We start from the raw sequence: 24,704 nt of genomic DNA on the forward strand, positions 1-24,704 counted from the left end.
CCTGGCTCGGGCTCGGGGCGCGGCGGGCGGCCCGCAAAGGCTACCCCTGGGCGCGCCCCCGGCCTGCAGGCCGCTTCCGTGCCCGGACACTCGGGCAGCCCCGCCGAGCAAGGCACTGAGTAAACTTTATTTTGGAAGCCTTGCGTCCTTGGGGAGGGCCCAGCGGTCTTCCGAAAGGGGTGTGTGTGGGAATTTTGCTGAAACTCTCACGAGCCCCTGGAGGTGGGGGTGGGGCACAGGGCAACTTTCTCAGAAATCTCACCTTGACCACTCCCTTAAATTCGTTCTCTGGGGCCGGCTGTCTTCCTCAGACAAGAAGCCCATGCAGGGTTGTGCCAAAGGTTCTGGACTGGCTTTAATTTGAGCAAGCCCCTTCTCTTCCCCCATTTTCTCTCTTCCCAGAAGCAGGAAGAGGTAACATGTAAAAGTGTCCCTGAGCCCCTAGTGATGCGCTTCCGCTTTCTGTCTCTTTCAGGCAGCGTATTCTTCTCCATCATCCTGACACGGGGAGGAGAAATACCAGGAGGAAACTCCCTGCCCCCGCCACACACCCACCTGCTCACCTCATGCCTGGGTCCAGGGTGGGTGAGGGTGAAGAACTCACCCAGCCAAGATGATTGATTTCCTGGGGGCTGCTGCTGGTGTCCTCCCCCAGGTCCTGGGCCCCAGCAGGTGGGAGAGCGGCCCCCAACTGAGCCCTGTCAGACTGCTGCAGAGGAGGTGAAGAGGGATTGAGAAGAGGCACCTATCCAGAAGACTGATGCTACTTGCCTTCACCCTTGTAGACTCTTGACTGTTTTAGGAGAGAAGGACCTGTTGGTGGCCTTTGCCGGCAGGAATCTGGGCTGTGGGTCTGCCCTGGCACCTATGTCCCCACCTCTGGCAGCGCCATGAGCCAATTTCAGGTGCCCCTGGCAGTTCAGCCAGAACTGCCAGGCATTTATGACTTCCCTCAGGGCCAAGTGATGGTAGGAGGCTTCCAGGGGCCTGGACTCCCGATGACCGGGAGTGAGCCCCAACTCCGAGGGGGTGGAGATGGGCGAAAGAAACGGAAACGGTGTGGTACTTGTGAGCCCTGCCGGCGGCTGGAAAACTGTGGGGCCTGCACTAGCTGTACAAACCGCCGTACACACCAGATCTGCAAGCTGCGCAAGTGTGAGGTGCTGAAGAAAAAAGCCGGGCTTCTCAAGGAGGTAAGCTGGTCCCTGCTGGGTTCTGTAGCCCCTTCCCTGAGGGACTGTAGCCACAGGAGTCTTGTTAAACACTTGTCCAGTCCATTCTTAAAGCTGTTTTTGATATTCTTGGTCTAACTTTGAGCGGGGCTGTGAATAAGAGTGTAACTGAAGTTGGGAGCTGGCTTGGGCCCCTTGGCAGAACTGACAGTTTATGAGAGTAACTCTCTTGCTAAGTTGCAGAGGATTCTGAGCTTGCATTCTCATCTCTGATGTTTGCGTTTGACACAGAAGTGGTGTGCAGCTTTACCTCTAGAAGTTTCTTGTACTGCTTGAAGCTTCTATGTTGTATTTTGAGGTCATCTCAGTGCTGGGGTGACCTGGGGAATGATAGTGTCAAGTAAGGGATGGAAGCTGATGGATTTGGAAAGACAGGTGTAGAGTGACAGAGTGGTTTCATGCTGCTTTGGTGGAGTGAGATGTTTGGTTAAAACTTTTCTTGAGTTTTTCCCAGAAAGGTCGCAAGTGAGCCAGTTGAAACTAGGATTTTAATGAGAAGCCCGTAGATTTGGACCAACTAATTCTTGAGATCAGAAACTTTTTTATCTCTGTGTTCTCAGGATCTGGCACAGTTCCTTGGGGTTTAGAAATACTAATAGAATGAATGAATGATGCGCTGCATGATGGAATATTCCCTTTTCTTGGGATAAGAGAGGTAAAGGGAGGGAAGGAGGAGTTGGGATGAGGTCAGAGGAGAAAGTGGAAGGGCAGTGACCCAGCATTGGCCATATTTCCTTTCCATTTTGGGAGGGCTGCTGGTTGGAGGTTGTGGCGGCTGCAACAGCGGAGAGTTGGCAGAAGTAGGGACGAGAGAAGTTGAGCAGCTTGGGAGGAACAGTGTAGCGGCTGAGGTCGCTCCAGGCAGCGGAACTGGCGCTGGACAGAGACGGAGGCCGGCGCTGTCTGCAGGGCTCTCCCGGCTTTGCCACTAATTTGTCGAAGGACTCAGACAACTCAGGAGTTATGCTTGATGGCATTTGAAGCCCTTCTAGCTGGATCAGGAGCTGCGGTGTATCTGAGGGCTCAGGCACCTGTGGCTGCGATGGGCTGGTGGCACTCGCGCAGTATTTCCCTCACCGCTGAGTGCAGAGCCGTGCGTGCCACGAGCTGGAGGGCTGTGGAGAGCTATGGGCCGGTGGCTGGGAAGAAAGATTCAAGCACTGGGGGTAGGGAAGGTAGGTGGTGGTGTGATGCTTCTGCCCATCTCACCTTCTCCTTCTCTTGCCCACTCTCTGTGGAAGCTGCATGTGGTGACCCAGGGAGCACGGACTCTCTGCCCTGTTTTCCTCACCTCTGGTCGAAGCAGACATCTGGATCAAATCTTCAGGAGCTTCCGCCTCTGCTGGGAAATGATGTCCAGCCCATTTGTGCTGGTAGTGTTGAGGGGACTTAGCATCCTGTTGGCCCAGTGCCCTGTTGGTTAATTCTGAAAGGGAAGTGGGTTCAGGAGTAGCCTTCACTCCTGGGCATGAGATCTGGTGTTTGAGTGTAAGGAAGACTTGCTCAGATCACATAGCAAAGCCTGATTCCTTTTCAGCCTTCCTTCCAGTGTTCACTCCTCTCCCGTACCCTCTTTTTCTCACTCTATTCCTCCCATAATCGAGCTCTGGCCGTAGGGAGGGTGAGTTCTCTGGGCTGGATGTTCCTGGAGCCAGTGGCCCTTGTAAATTGCATTTAAGCTGTTTTTTTGGCAAAAATGAGGCATACCTGAGTGAAAGGGGCTGGGAGTGAGGCCAGGGCCCTGTCATCTTTGTGTGTAAACTGCTAACCTAGGCTGCTGGGTGGTCGTGGTTAAGATAACATGCATCTGGGTTGGCTGAGGTGTAGAGACTCATCCCTGCTGAGAGGTGTCTGCGTCCCTAAGGACCATGGCCGCTGGCTGCCCCACTAGGCCCCCAGGGTTGGGGAAAATGTGGCTGAATGGCTCAGTATCCCAGCATAGAGTATCCATACCTTGGTCTGTGGACCAGTGCTGGCCAACAACAGGCTTTGCCTAGTCTCTGGAGAAGCAGTGAAAAAGGGACAGTGCAGTGAGTTTTTCCTTTAAAGCTAACTTTCTTTGTTTTAAAGAGTAGAACTTTATTCTAAGGATAGGTCATTTCTGCTGTATATATATATATATTTTTTTTAAATGAATTGTAAGTTTTGATGGAAGTAGATTCTCTTTTTTAAGTGTTGGTGAAATACATAGATGATAACTGTGTCTGTAGCCATAATTTTTTCCCTAGTCCATGAAGGCATGGTCCATGTGTCCCTGGCATAGTCACAGAGAGACTCTGCTTGAGAGAATGAGTCCCGAGGACTGTCTGCATTTAGCAGACCCTGTGGGACTACTGGGGCCTTAACCATTCGACCTGAGCAGACATGTAGCAGAGGGGACATGTCCCAGGATTGGAGAGATCAGGAAAGGGGGAGAGACATTACTGGCTTCTGAGTTTTCTTGGACTTTGGCTCAAGAATAGAACTTTAGAAATTGTTCCTAAGTGTACAGGTAGGGCAGACCCAGCATCCCCAGGAGCCTCTTGGAAACCAGATCATCTGCTTGCTTCCTGATTCCTGGTGTTTCTTTTTTATTTAGAGTGATGATGCTCCTCTGCATACTCTTTCCCTATTTCTAGCCTATGCTCATCTCCCTGGCTTCATCTGGGGCCAGTGTTCCTATCTAATCACAGCTGCTTTGTGTCATCCTATAAGGGGAGCAGTATCTTGGGCTTCCTGTCTTCTGCTCCTTACTCTGCACTCTTTTCCCAAGGGGTTCCTGGTGGGTGGTTAAATGAGGAACCTTTCCATTTAGGGAAGAAATTGGGCATTGTACGACTAGAGACAGCCCCCAGGAGCAGGACTCCCATTGAAAGGCCAAGTGACTGCTTTTTTGGGTCCTAAAGTGAGGCTATGCAGGTTGGCAGCAGCTATAGGTACATACCTGAAGGGGTTCATTCCTGTACCACTCTACTTCCAGAAAGTATTGAGATCCTAGGTGGATGTTGGAGGCTGTCTTAGTATGCATTCTTTTTATCTGAGTGGTGACTTGATAGCACAATGACAAAAAGTAGGATTTGGTGGATGTGGAGGTACAGTAGGGCTCAGAACCCAGGCTTTGGGGGTAAACCCCTCTGTGCCAGTTACTCCCTTGGGCAACATATTTGTAAACTCTCTAAGTATTGTTTTTTTCATTTGTAAAATGAAGGTAGTATAGCATCCTTGCAAGGTCGTTGAGAGGGTTAAATGAGATAAATATACATAATTTCTGGCACATAGTAGGTAATCAGTGCACGGTGACAAAACCTCCAGAACAGAATTAATCTTTATGCATAGAAAACTGCATTAATTAGCCTCTTATTTGCAGTTGTAAGATGCAATACAAATGAAATATTTATCTCAAGGCACCCTCTAGCTTGTTTATAGAAGAACTAGGGCTGGCAGGGAGGAGTTTGCCCACTTTTTCACTGGGGGAGGGGGCTGGAGACTCAGGAACAAGGAGCCACAGTAGTCCTGGGCCTTGAGTGATAGAGAAGGTAGGAGAATAACATTTTATGAGATGGAGTGGGGAAGAAAGCCTATATAGGAAAATGTATGCATAAAGTTGGACACATACTTGAGAACATTGGCTGTGTGGCAATCAGCCCAGTGGACTTAATGGTTGAAACAGATTTCTATGCCAGTTTTGAGAGAGAACACCTTGGAATTGAGGCTCTCCCTACATCAGCACACTTGACACATTCTTGCCTAGCCTGCTGGTAGTTCTGTCTTCCTTAAGACAGAGGCTGTGAGAGGGATGCTCCCAGGCTGGCACCAGTTCCCACCAACAAAGGGAGAACAGGTTGGTGAATTAGAAGTGATAGGGATTTTTAGAGAAAGGGATCCGCCTTAGCATTTGTGAAGCCAGAGAGAAGGTGAGGCAAGGAGAGGTGTTTCACTGTAGACTTTGGAAAGTTGTGTTTCAGATGCAACCAACCAGTTTTGAACTCCATGGTCACAGACTCTAAAAGGGAAGTTAGCTGGAGGGATTGGATTGCTTTTTAAAAAGGATAGGCTGATGAATACTCGAGAATAGGTGTCCTAAGGAGGAAAGTGGTGGGTCTGGGGAAGGACTGAGCCACAAGTGTGGTTGCACAGGCTGTTCTCTAGTAAGTGCAAAGATAAATGGCCATGCTCCATATGTGACAATGAAAACAGATTCAAGAGCCATGTGACCCCTTCAGTGGAACGTCAGGAAGTCCGATGGCCAGAATGTGCTGAGGCTGTTGGAAAATACTCAAGACAATAAAAGTCTTTTTATTCCCAGCAAGAATAAGAGGGAAGAGGAAGCTTACAACTTCAGGGAGCATAACTAGTAGCAGAGAGAGAGCAGCCCTTGGGACCTTGTCGCATTAGGAGATGTAAGCTGGGGAAAGACCACAGCATGTGTGGTTCGGAATGAAAAACCTGCTGACCACCCTGCCTGAAGCTCAGTCATTCACGCCTTACAGACCACCTTCAGATGTGCTCTCTGAATGACAATCAGCATGGAATTATGGAAGGGTCGAAAGGCCAGCAACAAGCAGAAAGTTCAATTTTTCAAAGATTTTGGAAATTATAAATGTGTGATTGTTGTCAGTTTTAGACAATTCTAGAACATATTGTTTAAAAGTTGGCTTGAGAGACTTTAGAAAGGCAAATGGTGAGTGTTTTGGCCCCGGTGGTTCTTTATGGAGCAATTCAATCAAACTAACTGGTTGGGATTTCTGCAAATAAGTTGTGGTATTTCTTGCCAGCTTCTTGGACAGATCAAAGGGCCAATTTTTGGCGTAAAGTCATACTGAGGGGAGAGCATTGGTATAACTGCCCTGTGTGTGTGTGTGTGTGTGTGTGTGTGTGTTTGTGTTTTAAGTCAATCATGTGGATCAGGGGCTCCAAATTGGAATAACCTGGGAAACTTCTGTTTTAAAAAACAAAAACCCCAGTGCCTGTGGCCCATACTCCAGAGATTGACTTAATTGGTCTGGGATGGGGCTTGGGTTCCTAGGTGTTTCCAACAGGTAGCCAGAGTATAAAATCGCTGATGTAGATAAACATGAGGTGATGGGCACCCAAGATGACAGCATATTCAGATGCCTTATAATATCCCTCTTACAACAAAGATTAGAAAACAAGTAAATTGGATATAGATGACTACTTTGGAACTCTGAGTATCAATGGCAAAGCTGAAGTATTGGATTAAGTACCAAGTGGAAGAAGAGACTGTACAAAAACAGTGAACATGGAGAATTACAGATGATCAGTGCCCTGCCAACTGAACCTGCACAGCATGGCCATATTGAGACAAAGTAAGCAGCATTCCAGCCAAAGCCCTTGTTACCTGGTGCAGCTAAGCAGGAGTGACTCTGCACCCACATCACAGGCCAGTTTGCTGCTGCCCATGATCCTGGTCCAGTAGCACCCACCACTGTCCTGCCCTTTGAGCCAGGGTCACACTGAGCAGCAGCACCCGCTCTTTGACTTAGCCACTCATGCCAGGGACCCAGGTATTGGCAGTGCTGGCCTCTCTGCCTGGTTACCAGTGTAGGGGGTCCACAGAACTGTGGTGCCCTCTTACGCCTCGACTGCCTGCATCAGGGGCCTACAGACAGTGACCGCTGTTCCACTTAACTATTGGTACTGGGAGCCTGCAGACCAGTGGTACCTGCTCCTATATGCCCAGTCACCCATGCTGGGAGCCTTCTGACCAGCAGTGCCTCCTCCTCCCTCCAGCTACCTGCACTGGGAAGCTGAGGACTGGTGGCATGCCCTACCCTGTATTGTGCTGTAGCAGATAGGGCCATGCCTTCCTCGTGGGCACCTGTAGCCTGGTAGCATCCCCTCTGCCAAGCCTCTTGCCCTGCTCCCCGTGCAACTGGAGACTTGCGCCTGCTCTGGCCACCTCCATGCCCTCACCCCAACCACCTGACAACTGGCAGTGTGGACACACAGCACCCAGCCTAGCAGCTAGTGAGAATGCTCCCTGCACCCGTGCCCAGGTGACCGGCTGGACAGACACATTACCTTATCGGCAATGCCAGTTACATCCTCAGATACCTTGCAAGACCAGTGAGCAGAGATTCATACCCATGCACCCAGCCAGTCTCCTACCCTCCCAGAGACAGGTGGTGAATTCTCCAGTGCAGTTAGACTAGTGGTCAGAGTAGTACACACACCTTGCTTATTCAGATATAGCGAAATAAAAATAAGGATGCAGCAAACAAACGTACAATAAAGAAATACGTACAATAACACCTTAACCCCTCGCAGACAACTCACCCACCACTGCCACTGAGTCATTTCTGACTCATAGAACCCTATAAGACAGAAAGCCTGTAGAAAGCCTATAGAATTGCCTCATAGGGTTTCCACGGCTATAAATCTTTATGGAAGCAGACTACCTCATCTTTCTCTCATGGAATGGCTGGTGGGTTCAAACTGCTGACTTTTTGGTTAGCAGCCCAATGGTTTAATCACAGTACCACTAGAGCTCAAATCACATAAAGAAACAGGGCAAGGTAGTTCCTGCATGTGAGCAAAACAAAGAAGCAGAAAACCTTCTGGAAGAAGAAATGGTAATGGAACTATCTGATAATGAATTCAAGAGACTAATATATAGGGTTCTCCAAGAGATCAAGGAAAACAGACAAAGTCAAGGAAAACACAGACAAAGCAATAGAGCAATTCAGGAAAACTATACAAGAACAAAATGACAGAATAGACAATTAGAAACCATAAAAAAAAAAAAAAAAAAAAAAACCCAGCAACTAGAAAGCCAAAAGATTAACAATAAAATTTCAGAAATAGACAACTCAGTAGAAGGCCATAGGAGCAGATTGAATCAATGGAAGACAAAATCAGCAAAATAGAAGATAGATCCCTTGACACCAATTTGAGGAAAATCAGAAATAAGAACGAAGAAAAATGAAGAAAGCCTAAGAATTACGCAGGAGTGTTCTCTTTTTTGATTTGGGTGAAAGCTTACAGAGAAAATTCATTTTCTATATAGCAGTTCATGTACATTTTATCTCATGACATTAGCTGCAATTCCCCACAATGTAACAGCTCTCTTCCTACTTTCTCCCCATAGTTACCTCTTCCCTCTGTCCTTCTTTCCTATACATTCTCACCCTCTGAGCTGTCTGCCTGTGTAAACACTGACCTTCTGTTCTCCCATGATTGATCACTCCAAGTGGTGTATCTACCTGATGTAAATGTTCACCTTGTATGCCTGTCTATTGTTTGGCTGGAAGACACAGGAGTGAGTTCAGTTTCAGACCTGAAGGGTGACTAGGGGCCATAGTCTCAGGGGTCTCACCAGGCTCTATCAGACCAGCAAACCTGGTCTTTTTCTTTCTTTCTTTCTTTTTTTAATGATTTTGAGTTTTGTTCCACATTGTTCTTCCACTCTATCCAGGATCTCCTGCACCAATCCCCCTCTGAGTGGTTGACAGTGGTAGCCGGGTACCATCTAGCTTCTGGTTTCATGGTCATTTTGGTTGAGGATCACATGGTCTACTAGTCCCTTGGACTAAGTGTTTCCATGCCTCTTTGGTTTTCTTTATTCTTCTTTGCTCTGGATGAGGAGAGACCCAGTGTTGCTACTACATGGCTGCTCACAAGCTTTTAAGACCCCAGTCACTACTCACCAAAGTAGGATGTAGAACAATGTTTTTGTGTAGTATGTTATGCCAGTTGAGCTTGATATCCCTTGTGACCATGGCCCTGAGTCCACAAAACCTGGTCTTTTTTAAGATTTTGAGTTTTGTTCCGCATTGTTCTTCCACGCTATCCAGGATATCCTGTACTGATCCCTTCCTGAGAGGTTGACAGTGGTAGACAGGCACCATCTAGTTCTTCTGGTCTGATGGTGATATAGGCTGAGGTTCACATGGTCTACTAGCCCCCTGGACTTACTGTTTCCATGAGTCTCTGGTTTTCTTCATTTTTGTTTATACAGGACTCTTCTTGTACTATAGATTGTTCAGTTGGCTCTTAGGACTCCTAAATGGTTTGCATTCGTACCAGTACCAGTGTACCAGCTGTACTAGCTTCATCTAGAAACTTGTTAGAAATATAGAATCTTGGGTTCCACCCCAGACCTACTGAATCAGAATCTGTACTTGAATCATATCCATTTGTATGCCCATTACATTATAGTTTGGGAGCATTGTCCGTAGTATTTCTGTGATGAGGAGGAGAGGGGGTGGAAACAAGTCATCATAAACAGGCAAAGAATGCCAGTTAAAAAGGATTTGCCAACAGAGGTAAGGAGGACAACTGGTCCATTTCTTCCTTGGTAGGCTAAGGGGACAAGAACCTCTTGAGATTTACTCCATGGTTATTTTTGTTCTTCTGGAGTCCATTTTCTTCTAGTCTAGTGAGTTATCAATAAAACCCTTTAAGAACTTGTGCATTTTTCTCAGAACAGCCAGTAAAGGGGCTTTTAGGAGATGTTTGGTTCTTAGCAGCCTGATTAAGGTTTTGGAGCCCACCGAGAGAGTAGTAGGTGGTGGTGGTTGTGAAGAAGAGAAGAAAGGTAGATCTTACAGAAGGAAGCTAGTGAGTCAGGAGGCTTGTGGAGTATAAGGGATGTGTGGCCTCTTCTTAAGATGAAAGGTGGCAGATCTGTGGGTCAGTAGATAAAGATGCAGCTATTAAGTTGAATGATAAGAACAAGGAATTAAGGAGAGTGGGGGCAAGCTGGAACAGTGGGTCCCAAGCAAACTTAATGGATTTAATCAGAGTGAATGCAAAGTCTGCACTTATTTAAAATAAAATGAAAAAAGGAACATACAAGCAAAGGAATCCTTGCTTCCTAGAAAAGAGGAAGAGCTGGTTTAAGAGCTTAACTTTAAAAGGCATGTTGGTAGCCTATCCCAAGGAGATCTGTCAGAGTGGTCACATGTAGGATGATGAAAGTTGGGCTGTTCAGTTTGAAGAATAGAGGAACATAGACTAAGATGACTCTTCTGTGGGAGAAGGGTGACTTCCTTTGTATACAGGAATATACAGACTTCTTTTTACTGGGTGGAAATTATAAGCAGGTAGAATGAACCAACGTTAGCAAAAAGAATTTTCCAACATTTACAATAATTCCAAGACTGAAAAGCTAGTTCTGAGAAGTGGTGTGTTTTCTGTACGTGCACATGTCTGGGTAGAGGCTGGGGCTGGTTGGCACAGTCATTCTTCTCATCAACCGGGGCTTCCACGCTTAGTGATCTCTTGCTAAAATTGTGTGAAATGTAACATTGGGTCTATATCTTTGTTCCTCAGGCAACTATATACGGAGGAGACATGTTAGGCTGTAACACATTTTTAAATCAAATTCTAGACTTATGTTCTTAGTTGCTGTGGATTTGATTCTGAATCATGGCAACCTTTTGTATGTTGTTGTTGTGTTCCATCCAGTTGATTCCAACTCATATCAACCCCCTGTGACAGAGTAGAACTGCCCCGTAGGGTTTTCTTGGCTGTAATCTTTACAGAAGCAGATGTCCAGATCTTTCTCCCACAGAGCCACTGGGTAGCTTCAAATTGCCAACCTTTGATTGGAACCCTTATGCCACCAGCGCTCTTTGACCTTATGTATAGCAGAACAAAATGCTATCTGGTTCTGTGTCATCTTCATGATTGCTAGCATGTTTGCATCCCTTATTGTGGTTATTGCGTCAGTCTATCTCCTGGAGGATTTTTCTCGTTTTACTAAAGCATGATGTCCCTTTCTTACAATTGGTCTTTCCTGGCGATGGTTTCAAATAAGTGAGCCAAAGCCTTTCCATCCTCACTTAATTTCAGATACGTGACCCTTCTGAATTTTCATCCATGTGCTGTGACTGTGGCAGGGTGTGTGTGTTTTCTCAGATGAGAGAGTCTGATTTTGATCACACTGTTGAGTATTCATGAACTCACCAAATTTAAGAAGCCTGCTCTACCTAAGCTACTACCCATATGGTAGCCATTAGCCACATCTGGCTATTTTAATTAAAATTAAGTAAAATCAAATTCAGCTCCTCAAGCACACTAGCCACCTCTCAAGTGCTTAATATCCACATGTGGCTAGTGGCTTGTGTATTGGACAGTGCGGATATAAAACATTTCCATCATCACAGGAAGTTCTGTTGGACAGTGCTTCCAGGCTAGAGAGAGCAGCTCTGTGTGCTCTCTAAACTTTCACTGAGCCCTCTTTCTGGGTTGGGAAAATAGCTGTCCGGTTGTCTGATCTCAGGGGAAATTTTTGGTTTAGGACCCCTGTCCCCATCCCAAAATAAATAGTGAGGTATTAGGACTGGGACAAGGCTTTCCTAGGTTCTAATCCATGGCAAAGCTCACTTTTTTTCCTTGAGGATGGGGCAGTGTTTTACTTATCTGCTTATGGTGAAAGAATAACTAGGAGTGAGGTATTGCTCCTTGCCCAAGGGCTTGGGCTCTGGCACACGCTCTCTCTCTCTTTTACAGCTCCCTCTTCTACCCACAGTGTTGATCAATAGTCCTAGTGGACCTTGTTCATGTTTACTCCCTGCCCCAGACTTACTTCTGCATGGACCCTGCCCAGAGAAATCTACTCTTTGACTTGGGTTCTGTCATTCTGGTGAAGGTAGTGTGGTGAATGTGTAAGTTGGAAGATCATGTCAGGGGTCTCAGGAGTAGTCACTGATTCTCTGCTGCACTCCTCATTTCTTGCACAGCTCCTTGTGGACTTAGAGTGAGATGCTTGGGAGGAGAGAAGGTGTTGGAAAGAAAGGACCCACCATCTCCTTCTGAGCCCTGGTCCAGCCCAGCTGGCTGTGTGTGGGACAGTTCTTTAAGGCTGCTATGGGACTCTGCCAAATGTGTCTGTGAGGGTGGAAACTGCTGGCACATTGTGCTTGGAATGGACATACCTTCTGTGGCCTTGCCTCCTGTCATTTGAATAAAAAATTCAAAAATTTAAATGTTTTAGTCATTGAGAGAGGGGTAAAAAGAAGCCCAAGGTAGGGGAATTTGGGTAGCCTTCATGTGACTACAGGTTTAGGGTTGCATGCTTGTCTTCAAGAAGGACAAGCAGAAGACTTGGGCCAAGGCACTCTTGGTTGGCTCTTTTCCAAACTGTTGGCTTTGACCTGTACGATGCTAACTCTGTTGCAGTCTACCTTCCCCACACCCAGCTAGTGGATGAAATAATGTACCTCCCACTGCTCTAAGACATGTGATTCTAGATTCTTAGAATAGAAGAGGTGCTGTGTTGGGGGATTTGCCAGAGGGCACATGTTCGCATAGCCCCCTGCTCCCACGCCTGCTAATTACTGCCAGGGGAAGCCTCTGAAAGGGAGCGTGGAAATGCTGGGGCAAGAACAAGTAACAAGGTATTGGACTAAAGTTATTTCACTTCTGAGCCATTCTTGTGGAAAGAACTTTGGGTAGCTCTTTCCTGTTTTCTTTTTTTCCCCTGTCATCTTTTTAATTTTTTGCTCTACTCTTTAAAGGTAAGCTCTGAGTGTCCTGATTTCCTTGTTGATGGTAGGAATGATCCTGGTTCTGTCTGCACTGTGTTCATGCTGCAGGGTGGAGAGAGGCTGGGGGACAGAGGAAGGAGAAGAGCTGGTGCTAGGACAGGAGGGAAGATAACATCTTGTGGAATGTTTCCTGGGTCCTGGGACCCACTGTGTCCTGTGCTAGGGGAGGGAAGCTCCTCTCTGGTGCTGCTTCCAGCTTCCAGAGGCAAAATGTCATCTCTTTGACTTGTAGACCCACAGGTGACTTCCCAGCTCCACTCAGCAAACTTTGTCTGGAACTGGCTGTGTGCAAGACACTCAAGCTGATCCTGAGTGGCTCACAGTCTGGGGAGGGACACAAGTGTAGAAACAGATAATTACAGTACAGTCTTGTAGGGCTGTAGGGGAGTGGGATGCCTTGAGGGCAGAAGCCAGCTTTCATCGCCTTTGGACCCACAGAGCCCAGTGGGGAAGGGAAGGCACATGTTTTGAGTGTTTTGTGTAGTGATATGTGAAAGATGAGGAGAGGACTTCCAGGAGGAGGGAGGTACTGCCCCTGAACTTGAGATGGAGATGCTGTTGGAATGGTTGTGGCTGGTGGCAGAAGTGTGGAAGGATACGGACAAACTGCTGAGCTCTACTCTGGGTGCCCCAGAGAAGGGCAGGAGACCAAGGTGGGACAGGGCTTGGGGCAGATGGGCTGCTTGGGGGTGTTCATGGATCCTTAAGGTGGAAGGTAGGATGCCTTGTATTCATTCCTCTTGGACAGCTTCTGCTGGGGTTGCCATCATGTTTCTAAACCACTCAGCATTCTTGTCCCATCTGAACAGCATCATGTGGTCCCTTGTAATTTGTTTGGGTCTTGAAAAAGTGGTCCAAGGCTGTTGAATTCAGGATGGGGAAGACTCTAATGGCATTCATAGAGTATAAGACCACCTCACAAGTATCTATGAGGGAATAGGGGGTATGGGCAGAGCTGTGACTACTCCCTGTAGCTATGGGGGCCCCAGGGGTATTCTGTTTGTTGCTCAGGAAGCTGCGGGTGGAGTTGTTGAGTGACTCGTGACATTTTTCCCTGGATATGACTGGGTGCCTTGGTTCAGTCTGGTCCTACTGCATCTTGAAGGAGAAGCATCTTTCCTTCCTCCTCTCTTGCTGCTGCTGCTCTTCCTCCTCCTCCTCCTCCACTTCTTTCACTTCTTCCTCCCTGCGATTGCTGTTGACACAGACTTCCGCTGCCAAAGCTAATTGTGAAGCCTGATCAGTGAATGAAGGCAAAGGCAGTTCCCATGACAACTGCACAGAGTTTCAAATATAAGGGATGATGTGTGTGTGATGGGCTGCAATTACTTGGGTGGAAATTGATGCGTGGACACCAGGGACTTCAAACAGGCTCTGAAGGTGGAGGGGGTGTTGGGTTTCTCCGGCAGGATCCTTTGTGCGATGGAGAGGGAAGGGAAGGAGGTCACTAACTTCTTCCATAGTTGATTCCAAGTGCCTTCAGCATACAGAATGTTGGGCAAACTCTCACAGGGGCTTTGGAAATGCACAACCCCAGTGATTCTGGTTGGGGAGGCAGGGCATGTGTACAGAGAGAACAAATAGCAGTACCAAGTGTCAAATAAGAAATAGTAGAAGTGCCATCAGCTGGCAGAGGACTGGGGTAACCAGAGAATGCTTCCTGGAGGAAGTGGGGCTTGAACTAAGCATTGAAGTAAAGCCCTGTGGACAGTGACCCCGTTCAGAACACAAGCTGTGACAAAGGAGGAAGAGTAGCCAGTCTCCCTCTACCTCTTGTCAACTGTAGAAGAGGTAGAATGATATGAAAACTTACAGAACTGCAGAGCAGCCCTTACTGCACCCTTGTGAGTGAGGGAGTGGCAAGAGCCCCACTCAGTCACTTTCTAGCTGTGTGACTTTGGGCAAGAGTCTTAGCCTTTCTGCATCTTGATTTCAAATTTCTTAAAATGGGTATGACTCATGCCTACCTCAGTGGTTTGTTTTGAAGATTAAATAGGATGCTGTACATCAGGTTCTGGTTTGGGAGCAGGTTGGTGCTTGGTAAATGTTCCTGCCAGTCCCCTGTACCTGTGACTGAATGGCATTCCCTGGTCTTCATATTTCTGTGTGAATTCTGGCCTATGAGTATCCACGTTCCCAAGGTTCTCAGTGTTGGGGTATTTTGTGTGTCCTGAAAGTGACAATATATTTGCCTCTGTCCAGTGGTAGGACTGTGGCCCCGTTCCTTCTGCTGGTAGTGTAGTAGGGGATGTGATAGAAGGTAAGGAGGAACCCTTGGCCATCATTGCAGAGGGGTTCCAAGTCAGAGTCCATTACTGTGAGGCTCCAAATGTAGAAAGATAGGGTGATATAGGGAAGGACATAGAGGTGGAAGTGGGGGGAGCAGTTGTGAGTTGAGCAGAGGGCCCAGGCTGGTGGCAGAGAGGCCTCAGGTGAGCTTCTGGCCCCAGCATGCACTTCTGCGACACTTACAGTCTGGGTACCCCAGAGAAGGGTAGGAGACCAGGGTGGGGCAGGTAGGCTGCCTCAGGAGTATGGGCTCCTTTGGGTTAGCCCTGGGCTGCTGGGGTTCAGGGCCAAACATATGGTTGAGGTTGGGCTGATGGGTCAATTGGAGTGGGACAGGAACTCCCGGGTTCCTACAGACTAGTAAGGAAGGCAGGAGAGCATAGGTTCCTCGAGTCTCAGAGTCTCAGCGAAGAAGGCAGACCAGGAGCTGGTCTTCAAAGCTCAGTGCCCAACCCCCGCTTCTCCATCCTCCCTGCATAGAAACTCAGCTTAGCACATTCCAGCTCTGCGCAGAGTCTAGTAAAGTGGGTAAGACAGGGCTCCCGCCCACGTGGGGAAGACCGCCATGTAAATAAATAACTGCACTGCACTGTGACTGGTGCTTCAGGAAAGGACCCAGGAGGAGTGCGTGGTGTCCGTGGGGGCTTGGTGATCTGGGAAAGCTGTGGAGGGTGGCAGCCTTTGGATTAAGTATTCTGCCTTATTAGCTTGCTGGGAGGGAGAAGGGGACTCCAGGCTGAAGGAGCAGCATGGGCAAAGTCTCCGAGGCATGAGAACATTATTATTCTCAGACCCATAGCTTAAAGGGAAGTGGTCAGGTTCAAGTGACCCAGCCCTGTTTACATTGTCCTGGGATCGGCAGAGGGAGAGGCTAAAAGTCGGACTGAGAAGGATCTAGATTTGAATTCCAGCCCACTACTCACCAGCTGTGTGTTGATAGCAAATAACATCTCTTAAGTCTATTGCCCTGTAACAGACAAGGTTGTGTGTGGGGTAAGTTAAGTAAGAATCCTAGAGCGTAGTTGGCACAATGCCTGTATGTAGTGGCAGCTGCAGCAGAAAACAGTATTACTTATTATTGTCTGGGCAGTGTTAGTCCCTTTTACCTTGAAGCAGAATGAGTGTGTGGTGAATGGTTAGGGCAGGGATTTGGGGGGCCAGGATAAAGGAGAGACTACCTTGTCACCTGCCTCTCTCTCTGCTCTGAGGAAGAACTCATCAAAGCTGCCCTTTGTCCCCAGAGGTGAGGCAAGTGTGGGCTCCAGTGCCTCCTGGAATCTCTTTACTAGAGGTCAGCTTAGCTGTCTCCCCCAAGGCAGCTTATCTCACTCTGAGTGTACCCTCTGTGAGTCTAGGAAGGGGTAGCAATTGGGCATCTGTGGTAGAGTAGGTAGCAGAATGGATCACTGATTCAGAGACTGTCACTCATCGTGACTAGTCCTGAGAGTCACTTCCCCTTCTGGCCTCAGCTTATTCATCTGTGAGAATAAGTCACACCTGGTGAGCTCTTCTAGACACTAAGAGTGATGATAGCTAATAGCACCTACAGCGTGGCAGGCACTGTGTGGAATTTCTTCATGGAATCATCACAACTGTATGAGGTAGGAAATTTTAAGTCCCATTTTGTAAATGATGAAAGTGATGCTGAAAGAGGTAAGGTCCTACAAGGTCCACCAAGGTCCTACAAGTGATGGTACTGGAGCCAGGAACAGAATCTGGGTTCCAGAGTATGTGGCAGTCCACCTTTCGGGGAAGTGAAAGCTCTGGGGTTTTCAGTTACAAAGAGAGGGTGGCGTAGAGAAGGATGCACCTGGTGATGCCCAGGAATTAAACCCAGGAGTGGACTGCAGGCTCTTCCTCTCCTTTCTCTGTTCTTTTTCCTCCTGCTCTGCCTTCAGTCTCCTGGGTATAGGCCCTTAAAAGGCTCAGAATATAGGGATTGGACTGCCAGAATTCATGGGGTCTGGGCTACCTCCCCTCCTCACCTTTTCCTGGGGATAGAAAGTTCTGAGGTTGGTGGTGTGTGTGCCTTCTGTGGCCTTTCCAAGAGAGGAGAAAACAATGTGGGGGTGGAAGGGACTGTTTGGAAGGTATAGGGTGTGTTCAGGTAGGAGAGACTAAGTGATGCTGGTAAGGAGTGGATGTTTGTGTAAGTGGAGAAGGAAGACTCACTAGATCAGGCAGCTGGGGAGGAGGGAAGATGGGCAGTGGGAATGGAGGAGTAAGGCTGCATAATGGTTAAGAGTATGGTCTTTAGAGAAAGTAGACCTGGATTGGAGTCTCAGCTCTGATGTCTGTAGCTGTGTAACCTTGGGTAAGGTCACTTGTTTTGTTTCCTTATCTGAAGAATAGGGCAAAGGTTCCTAGTGCCTAGGCTCCCCCCACCCCAGCCCCCAACGATTGAAGGGGCTATTGCTCCTCATGCTCTTATAGGGCCTGGCCCTGTTCTAGCTGCTGATAGGAAGAGGCAGCATACCGGGATCAGCGTGGCAGGAATTCCACTAGCGTCTGCTCTCCCCCTAGGCGCAGCCGTTCAGCAGTGGGTCATCTTTGACCCTGAAGATGCAGAGGACGTCTTCTGGGTCTTATCTTCAGGGTCCCTTCCTGCAGAGGAGGGAGGAGGTACGCTGGTATCTCCCAGCCTGTCAGAGAGTGGTGGCAGGGTTGGGAAGCCGCCAGCAGCGCTCGGCAGCACCCTTCCCGGTGGTGCCCCGGCTTCCCGGCTGGGCAGGTCCAGCCGCCGGCCCTGCCCCCGCTCGGCCGGCTGCCGGGATTGGCTGGCGAGCGCGCCGCCCCTCGCACACCATCCTCGCCGGGGCGGCGGGGAGGGGAGCCAAGCCGGCAGCTGGCCGCCGCCGCCTCTGCAGTGCCTCCCTCTGTGCGCTCCGGCAGGGATAATGGGAGGCCCGGCGGCTGGTCGATGCACCAGAGGAGGCCGGCCAAGGTAGAGCCGGCAGGGCGCGGGGACAGGGGAGACCCACGCAGGGCGGAGGGGCAGTGTTCTCCTGGACCCCAGAGAGGGTTAAGAAAGGAGAAATGAAAACAAAAACACAGGAAAGCGGAGAAGCCTATCAACAGTGATTCCGGGTGGCAGCTGCAGGCAAGAAGATGGTCCCTGCTATCCTTTCTTTCTCAGACCCCCTCCCCTCTGTCTCCGCCTTCCCCTTCAGTGGTGGTAGTACAGCAGACGGACTTAGCTTCTTTCCTTCTATCAGTCTGGCTCATCAGCCTCTCTGGCTTCTTTGCAGGTGGAAATAAAGGCTGGAGAAGGAGCCGGGCTGTGGGGACAAGGGACAGCTGTCAAGGTACCTTGTATGTGTGTGTGTGTGTGTGTGTCTGTATGTGTGCGCGCGCGCCTGCGCGCGCGCCTGCACGCGCGCGTCTGCACAGTGGCGGTGGGGAGGGGTGAAGTGTTTGACTGGATTTGATAAAAATAAAGGGTCTTCTCTGGTGACCCCTTAATCTCCCACTGTGTGTAACAGCAGCTGAGGGGGAAGGGTGGGGGATGTGGGTGGCCAATGAATTCTCAGGCCTGTGTGGGTTTTGTTTAGATTCTTTTTGCTTTCTCAGCTGGATGGTTTGGGTGCAGTTGGGGTTTTGTTTGTTGCACTGTTATTATTATTTTTAAAGACATGCACCCCACTCCACACTCCTGCCTCTGAAAATCTCTCGAGAATGTCCCTGGCCTTGTTGGTTTGCATCCAGTCTGCAGAAATCCCGGGGGGTGGGGGGGATGGGAATTGCACTCCTGAGTCTGAAGCTGATAGGGTGTCATTAGTCATGCTGCTGTCACCATGGAAATGACTGGAGAGGAGGTGGTGGGGGTGAGGATATTTTGGGTAGGGTGGGGGCTGATGCAACATCATGGCTGGGAATCCGGCGGGGCGTCTGCTGTTACTCTGTGTGGCTTGGTGTCTGGGGGACTGGGAAGGGAGCATTACCAGGTGTGTGGGAAGCAAAGAAAGGGGGCTGTGCTTCTCCATGTGGTTTCTGAGGGTGGGGGCTGGCATATATAGGGCAGGGGAGGGGAGAGTCCAGTGGGGTGTCAGCACCAGCCTTGTCAGGTATAAGGCCATTACACTGAAACCACAGCCATTCCTCTCAGATTGCCAGGGGTCAGGGTCTTTGAGGTTTCCTTGGGCTTTGCCTCTGTTTTAGGATTACTCAGCAGTATCTTAGGCTGGGAGAGGAAAACAGAGTTGAAGGCAACTCAGTGTGGCTGCCCCTCAAGTCCAGAGCAGAGTGGTTAGGGAAGGAGTGTGAGGGGAAGGATGGTTGGGCAAGTCAGGATGGGCCTTCCATCCTTGGATGGAGAACACCTGTTCCTGCCCTGGCCTGCCAGGAGAGCCTGGTTCCTTTGGTAGCAGGTGGGTGAGCTGCTTTGTGTCCCCAGATGCTCCTAGTCTTTCCTCCCTGGAAACCCTCCTATTGCTTCCTGGGAAAGCTGTGGGAAGCTCCGTGGAGGTACTGGAAGTGGCACCCTGCTGCCTCACTGCCTGGGTGGGGGCCCTACTTCCCCATCTGGGGTAGGGGCTCCTGGGTGAGGCTACAGGGTGGATGAGGAGGCCAGGGTGGTTCCCTGGCCTCCTCCCAATAAACTGGAGGCAAGGAAGCACTTGGGGGAGGGACAAGAATTTTGCTTCTGGGGGAAGGAGAAAAGCCAGGTGGCATCGGCTCCCCAGGGGAGCTGGGCATGTCTTGGTGACTCTAGGTATAGTGGGCGATCCCCAAGCCTGGGACGAGACTGTGGGAGCCTCTGAGGCAAGCAGAGTGGTTGGTACTGGCAAGACTGTGGGTGGGGAGGAGAGAGCTTTGAGCTCACAAGGGCTTTTCTCCGGAACAGAGCCCCCAGTTTCCACCTCCACTTCCTCACCTGGCCTCCCACTGCTGCCTAGGGGAGCTGTCAGTATGTGTGTGCTGTTGCAGGGTTTGGAGTATGGAGGTTGTGGATTGGACCTCTTCTGCCTCCGCTACCCTGGGAAAAGCAGGGCAAGGGGGTGATGCCAGATGGGCTCAGGGAGGGGGCAGTACCCCCTCCTCTGTACCTCCGGCCTTGTCAGCCAGAGCTTCCCTCTCTACTGGGAGGAAGGACTGCCAGCAGATTTGTTTACTCCTGAAAGCACCCCCTCCTGCCATAGTGGTGCTCTCCCTGGCAGACCTGCTTCCCTTCAGCTCTTTCCAAGTGTGCTCCATTTCTTCCTGCCTGCATTCTGCTGGCCCAGGAGGGTGGCGGTTTTTTGTGGTCCTATTGGGAGGCTCCCAGCCTAACAACTCAGTCCTTAAGGTTGTGGGCATGTGGCAGGGGCTCCTTGGAAAACCAGTCTTCCTTCTCTCCAATTCTTAGAGTGGGTCCCAAGCTGGCTGAGTTTTTAAAAGTCTGAGGTGTGTCTGTGCTTGTTTTACTGTTGAGCCATCTGTCTGATGATCATAGCTTCCTCTCTGCCCAAGTTGGGCACTGCCAGCAAACACTCAGGTCTGAGTCCTCTATTCCTGGTGCCACCTCCCCTCCACATGGAGTTTTTTTAGGTGGCCAGTTGTGTGTGGTGTCTCATACCCTGGAACAGGGCAGCTCCCCTCACCACTGTCAGGTATTGGTGTAAAAAGAACTGTTTGGTGTGTGAACTCCTTCTCAGATCATAAGACTCTGGGACACAGGATAGCTGGGGTGTCATAGTCTGTGTTCCCATGGGATGGATGCAGATAAGTAAGCCCCAAGGGTGAATAGTGTCTAGCAGCCAATAGGAATATGCCTGTCATTCTGTGCTGGGTCCTGCCAAGGTATCAAGAATATTCGATATGTGGCTGTACATGAAGTACTACAAATGGTGAATGCACTTGGGTGCTAACTGAAAAATTGGAGATTTGAGTCTACCCAGGGGTGCCTTTGGAGAAAGGCCTAGTGGTCTACTTCTGAAAAATCAACCATTGAAAACCCTTTTAGCATAGTTCTACCATGACACACATGGGGTCACCATGAGTTAGAATCTGTTTAATGGCAGCTAGTCTGGGTGCATATAGGGCCTAGTACAGGGGTTTGCACAGGATTGAGCTTGATAAATGCAAGCTGACATTTTCCTGTCTGGTGTGTTGTATGTCTACCCATGATATATCAGGGAACATACCCTACCATACACTGTTGCTGCTGCCTCCTTCTTGGCAGTTTGGACACTGGACTGCCCTGCTTTTGGGCTCCCAGGCTGCTTCTACGCCCATGGGAACCCTGGCTGGCTGAGGATGTCTGGGAACTATTTTGGGACTGTGCCCAGGATCTCGGCCTTCTATCTCTCCTTTGACCACTACGGGAATGCCCCTTTGTTAAGGAGCTCTGATCCTTGACTTTCTACACACCATGGCTCACTCCTACTGGTTCTGTTCTTTCTTGCCTGTTTTTCTCACTCTCCAGTCCTTTGTGAGAGGCCAAGAAGAATCCCTTCTCTCTGAGGTTTGTTTACAAGCAGCAGAACACCTGGGGAGATAAGGAAGCAGCTGAGCAGGCCAGGCTAGAGCATTAAAGAAACCAACCAAGAGAATATTGATGTAAACTTTGAGGATGAGGTGAGAGACAGGCTTATTCATGGTACTTGATAAGAATTGGAGTTAGAGTCCCAGAGCTCAGCTCCACCTCCTTGGTGACCCCACTCTTTTTTGAATGTCATGGGAGAGGGAAAAAATTTGCAGGATAGACCCATGAGTGGGCAGAAGGGAGAGCTAAGACTCCTGGAGCTGTGCTACAGTGATGGCCAACTATAGCTTCTTACTGGGTTCACTGAAGAGGGTCGTGGGTACTTGGCTCCCTCCAGCTGCAGATGGACAGTTCTGCTAGAAATGGACTTTGTGATCTTGCCAGGACCCTCCCCTAGGCTGTTGGCTGGAGAAGAGGAGGGGCTTTGGTTTGGCTCAGCTTTTGGCTCACTCACCTTAAATTGGGTCTCCCAATTCTTTTTCTTCTTTTTTTTTTGTAAATTGTGATTTGGGTGAAGATTTACAGAGCAAATTCACTTTCCATACAGCAGTTCACATATACTTTGTCTCATGTCACTGACCACAGTTTACCACAATGCAACAGCTCCTCTCCCACTTCCTCCCCATAGTTAACCTCTTCCCAGTGACCATCCCTCCATACTCCTCTGCGCCCTGAGCTGTCTCCCTGTGCATAAGCAGCCCTTCCTTCTCCCATGATTGTTCTCTCCAGGGCGTGTGTCTACTTGAGGTAAATGTTTAACTCATATGCCTGTACTTTGTTTGGCTGGAAACCACAGGTGTGGGTTCAATTCCAGACCTGAAGGGCAGCTCAGGGCCATAGTCAGTGGTTCCACCAGGCTCTACTGGACCAGCAAACCTGGTCCCCACCTTCTTCTTTTTTTTTTTTTTGCCTCCAAATGATTTTGAGTTTTGTTCCACATTGTTCTCCCTCTCTATCCAGTATCTCCTACATCCCTTCCAAGTAGATGACAGTGGTAGCCGGCCACCATCTAGTTCTTCTGGTCTCATAGTTGTGTAGGTTGCAGATCGGATGGTGTACCAGTCGCTAGGACTGATTGTTTCCATTAACTTTGGTTTTCTTCTTTCTTCTTGACGAGGAGAGACCCATCGTTGCATCTAGATGGCAGCTTGCTAGCTTTTAAGATCCCAGTCGCTACTTGCCAAAGTAACAGGTGGAACAATGTTTTATATAGTATGTTATGCCAATTGAGCTTGATGTCACCTGTGACTATGGTCCCAAGCCCACAGGGGTCTACCAATTCTTGTAAGTCTTGTTTTTCTCATCCCTGACCTCTTAGACTTGATTCTTCTCACATCTGGGTATCTGGCAGTTTGCTGAGGACTCACCCTTGCTTCCAGTGTCTGCAGCTTCTGAGAAGGAGATAGCTTCTTTATAGATTAATTTAGGAGGCTTTGGATGAATATGGGACAGGAGTGGCTTGGGTGATTAAAATCTGTAGAATATCGTGCTGTCCAGGGTTATGGCCCTATTCCCATCTTTTCTTTTTCTTTTTGTTTTACAACATTTACCGAGCACTTACCATGTCCCAGTACAGTACTAAGTGCTGAAAGATTATTTGATCTTCACAAAACCATTTGAAGGAAGAGGCTCAGAGACATTAACTAAATGACCTGAAGTTGTAACTATAAGTGGGAAAATCAGCATTAACAGTTTTATTTTTATGCAGTAGATACTTTTGATCTTAATGCTGTTTGGGGCTGTGGACTTGTACATGGCAGACAAAACCCCTCACCCACTCTGCACCTCAGCTCTTTACGTTTCCTTTTGTCACTGGCTCAAGGCAGTAAACTCTGATGCTCAAGGTACTTTGAAGGCAGAAGCAATGTGCAGAGCTTGCTTTCAAATAAGTCAGTGTTTCTGGGATCTGGAGATGACATTATGCTAGTAGGGTCATAAATGGACTAACTGGAAAGGAAACTTAGTTTTGAAAGGAAGATGTTGACTTTAAATGTGTCGAGTTTGAGGCTAAGGTAAAGCTGGATGGAAATACTATGCCTGGGCAGTTGACCTTGAACCTGAAATTCCTTCCACTCACAATGAGCATGTGGGTCTTGCAGCCCTTAGTGCTTCAGAAGGCACCACTGTGACCCACTGACGAGTAGAGGAGGATGGGAAGTACAGTTGTCTAGTTTCTTTTCCTCTCTGTTCCTTATTTTCCTTCTATTCTTTGGTTATGCCATTAGCCTTTGGGGAGGTCACATAATGCCCCTGGGCTTTAGTTTCCTCTGTAAAATGAAGGGGTTGTCTTCCAAAGTTACTTTTTCTCAAACTAGACATGGGAAAGGACCAGCTTTATTTTTTTCTTGTTTAAATTTCCCAAACATTGCAGACAAATGCTTGGTCTAGCTAGTTGGGAGCTCGTGCCCTGTGTGGTGCCTGGGAGCACACACTTTTGTCTGTCAGCCGTTCATCAAGGCAAGGCCAGTGACCATGCCCTTGGGTGCCCAGGCAGCACATCTTCAATGGCAGTAACAGTTTTAAGTACTTACTTTCAGTTTCTGTGTTTCTATGGGAAGGACTGGTGAACAACGGTTTATAGACCATACTTTGAGTAGCATCACTTTCCACCTATGTTTCTGGAGCACATAGGGTCTCTGATTGGATACTTTGTTCCTTGTTTGGACAAGACTTCCCTATTCTCTTACCCTCCATCCTGGGGACAGAGCCACCTCTTGGAAGAGTAGAGATCTTTCTATCCCAGAGATTCTCCCCAAGTACCCTGAAAGATGTACTTGCACTCACCTTCTGTAGATCTGGTTTCCCCTGCCTTTTCATCTCTATAGGTCTCCAGCTCTGATGGTGGGGCAGGACTGTGTGTGTAAACTGTGTGACTTGGAGCAAGAGCAAGGTTAAGGGTGAGGCCAGGAGTCCTGTAGATATTGGAGTGAATATAGATCCTGCAAGAGACTAAAGCTCCGTTGTCTCAGTCGGAGCACCTTGGATTTTGAGTATTTTCCATTTGGCGGCTCTTAATAACCTAGAGATGTAGCCTTTTTCTTTTGGGGGCTGATTTAGAACTCCACCCTGATACCTGTAAGGACACACATCCCAGTGTCTTGGAATGCATGAGTTTGGGCATCTCTCATGTTCTTGATCCCCTTCCAGTACCTGCCACCATCTCATGTACCCTACTCCCTTGCAAACAGTTTGCAAGTTCTTTTTTTCCCCCTTCCCTACTAGGGATCT

General features: G+C 48.7%; 1 protein-coding gene across 1 annotated transcript in view; it reads left to right on the top strand.

Annotated features, from left to right (window-relative positions):
• The first annotated feature begins 890 nt into the window (after window positions 1-890).
• Window positions 891-24,704, top strand: part of TET3 (tet methylcytosine dioxygenase 3) — a 159,725-nt gene continuing 135,911 nt past the window's right edge. The window contains exons 1-2 of the mRNA XM_042782514.1: window positions 891-1,193; window positions 18,262-18,318. Of these exons, the coding sequence (XP_042638448.1) occupies window positions 891-1,193; window positions 18,262-18,318 (360 nt within the window). The remainder of the gene's footprint in view (window positions 1,194-18,261; window positions 18,319-24,704) is intronic.

Source organism: Orycteropus afer, unplaced genomic scaffold (assembly GCF_000298275.1).
Source record: "Orycteropus afer afer isolate SDZICR_OR568_19922 unplaced genomic scaffold, OryAfe1.0 scaffold00354, whole genome shotgun sequence".
Lineage (NCBI taxonomy): Eukaryota > Metazoa > Chordata > Mammalia > Tubulidentata > Orycteropodidae > Orycteropus > Orycteropus afer.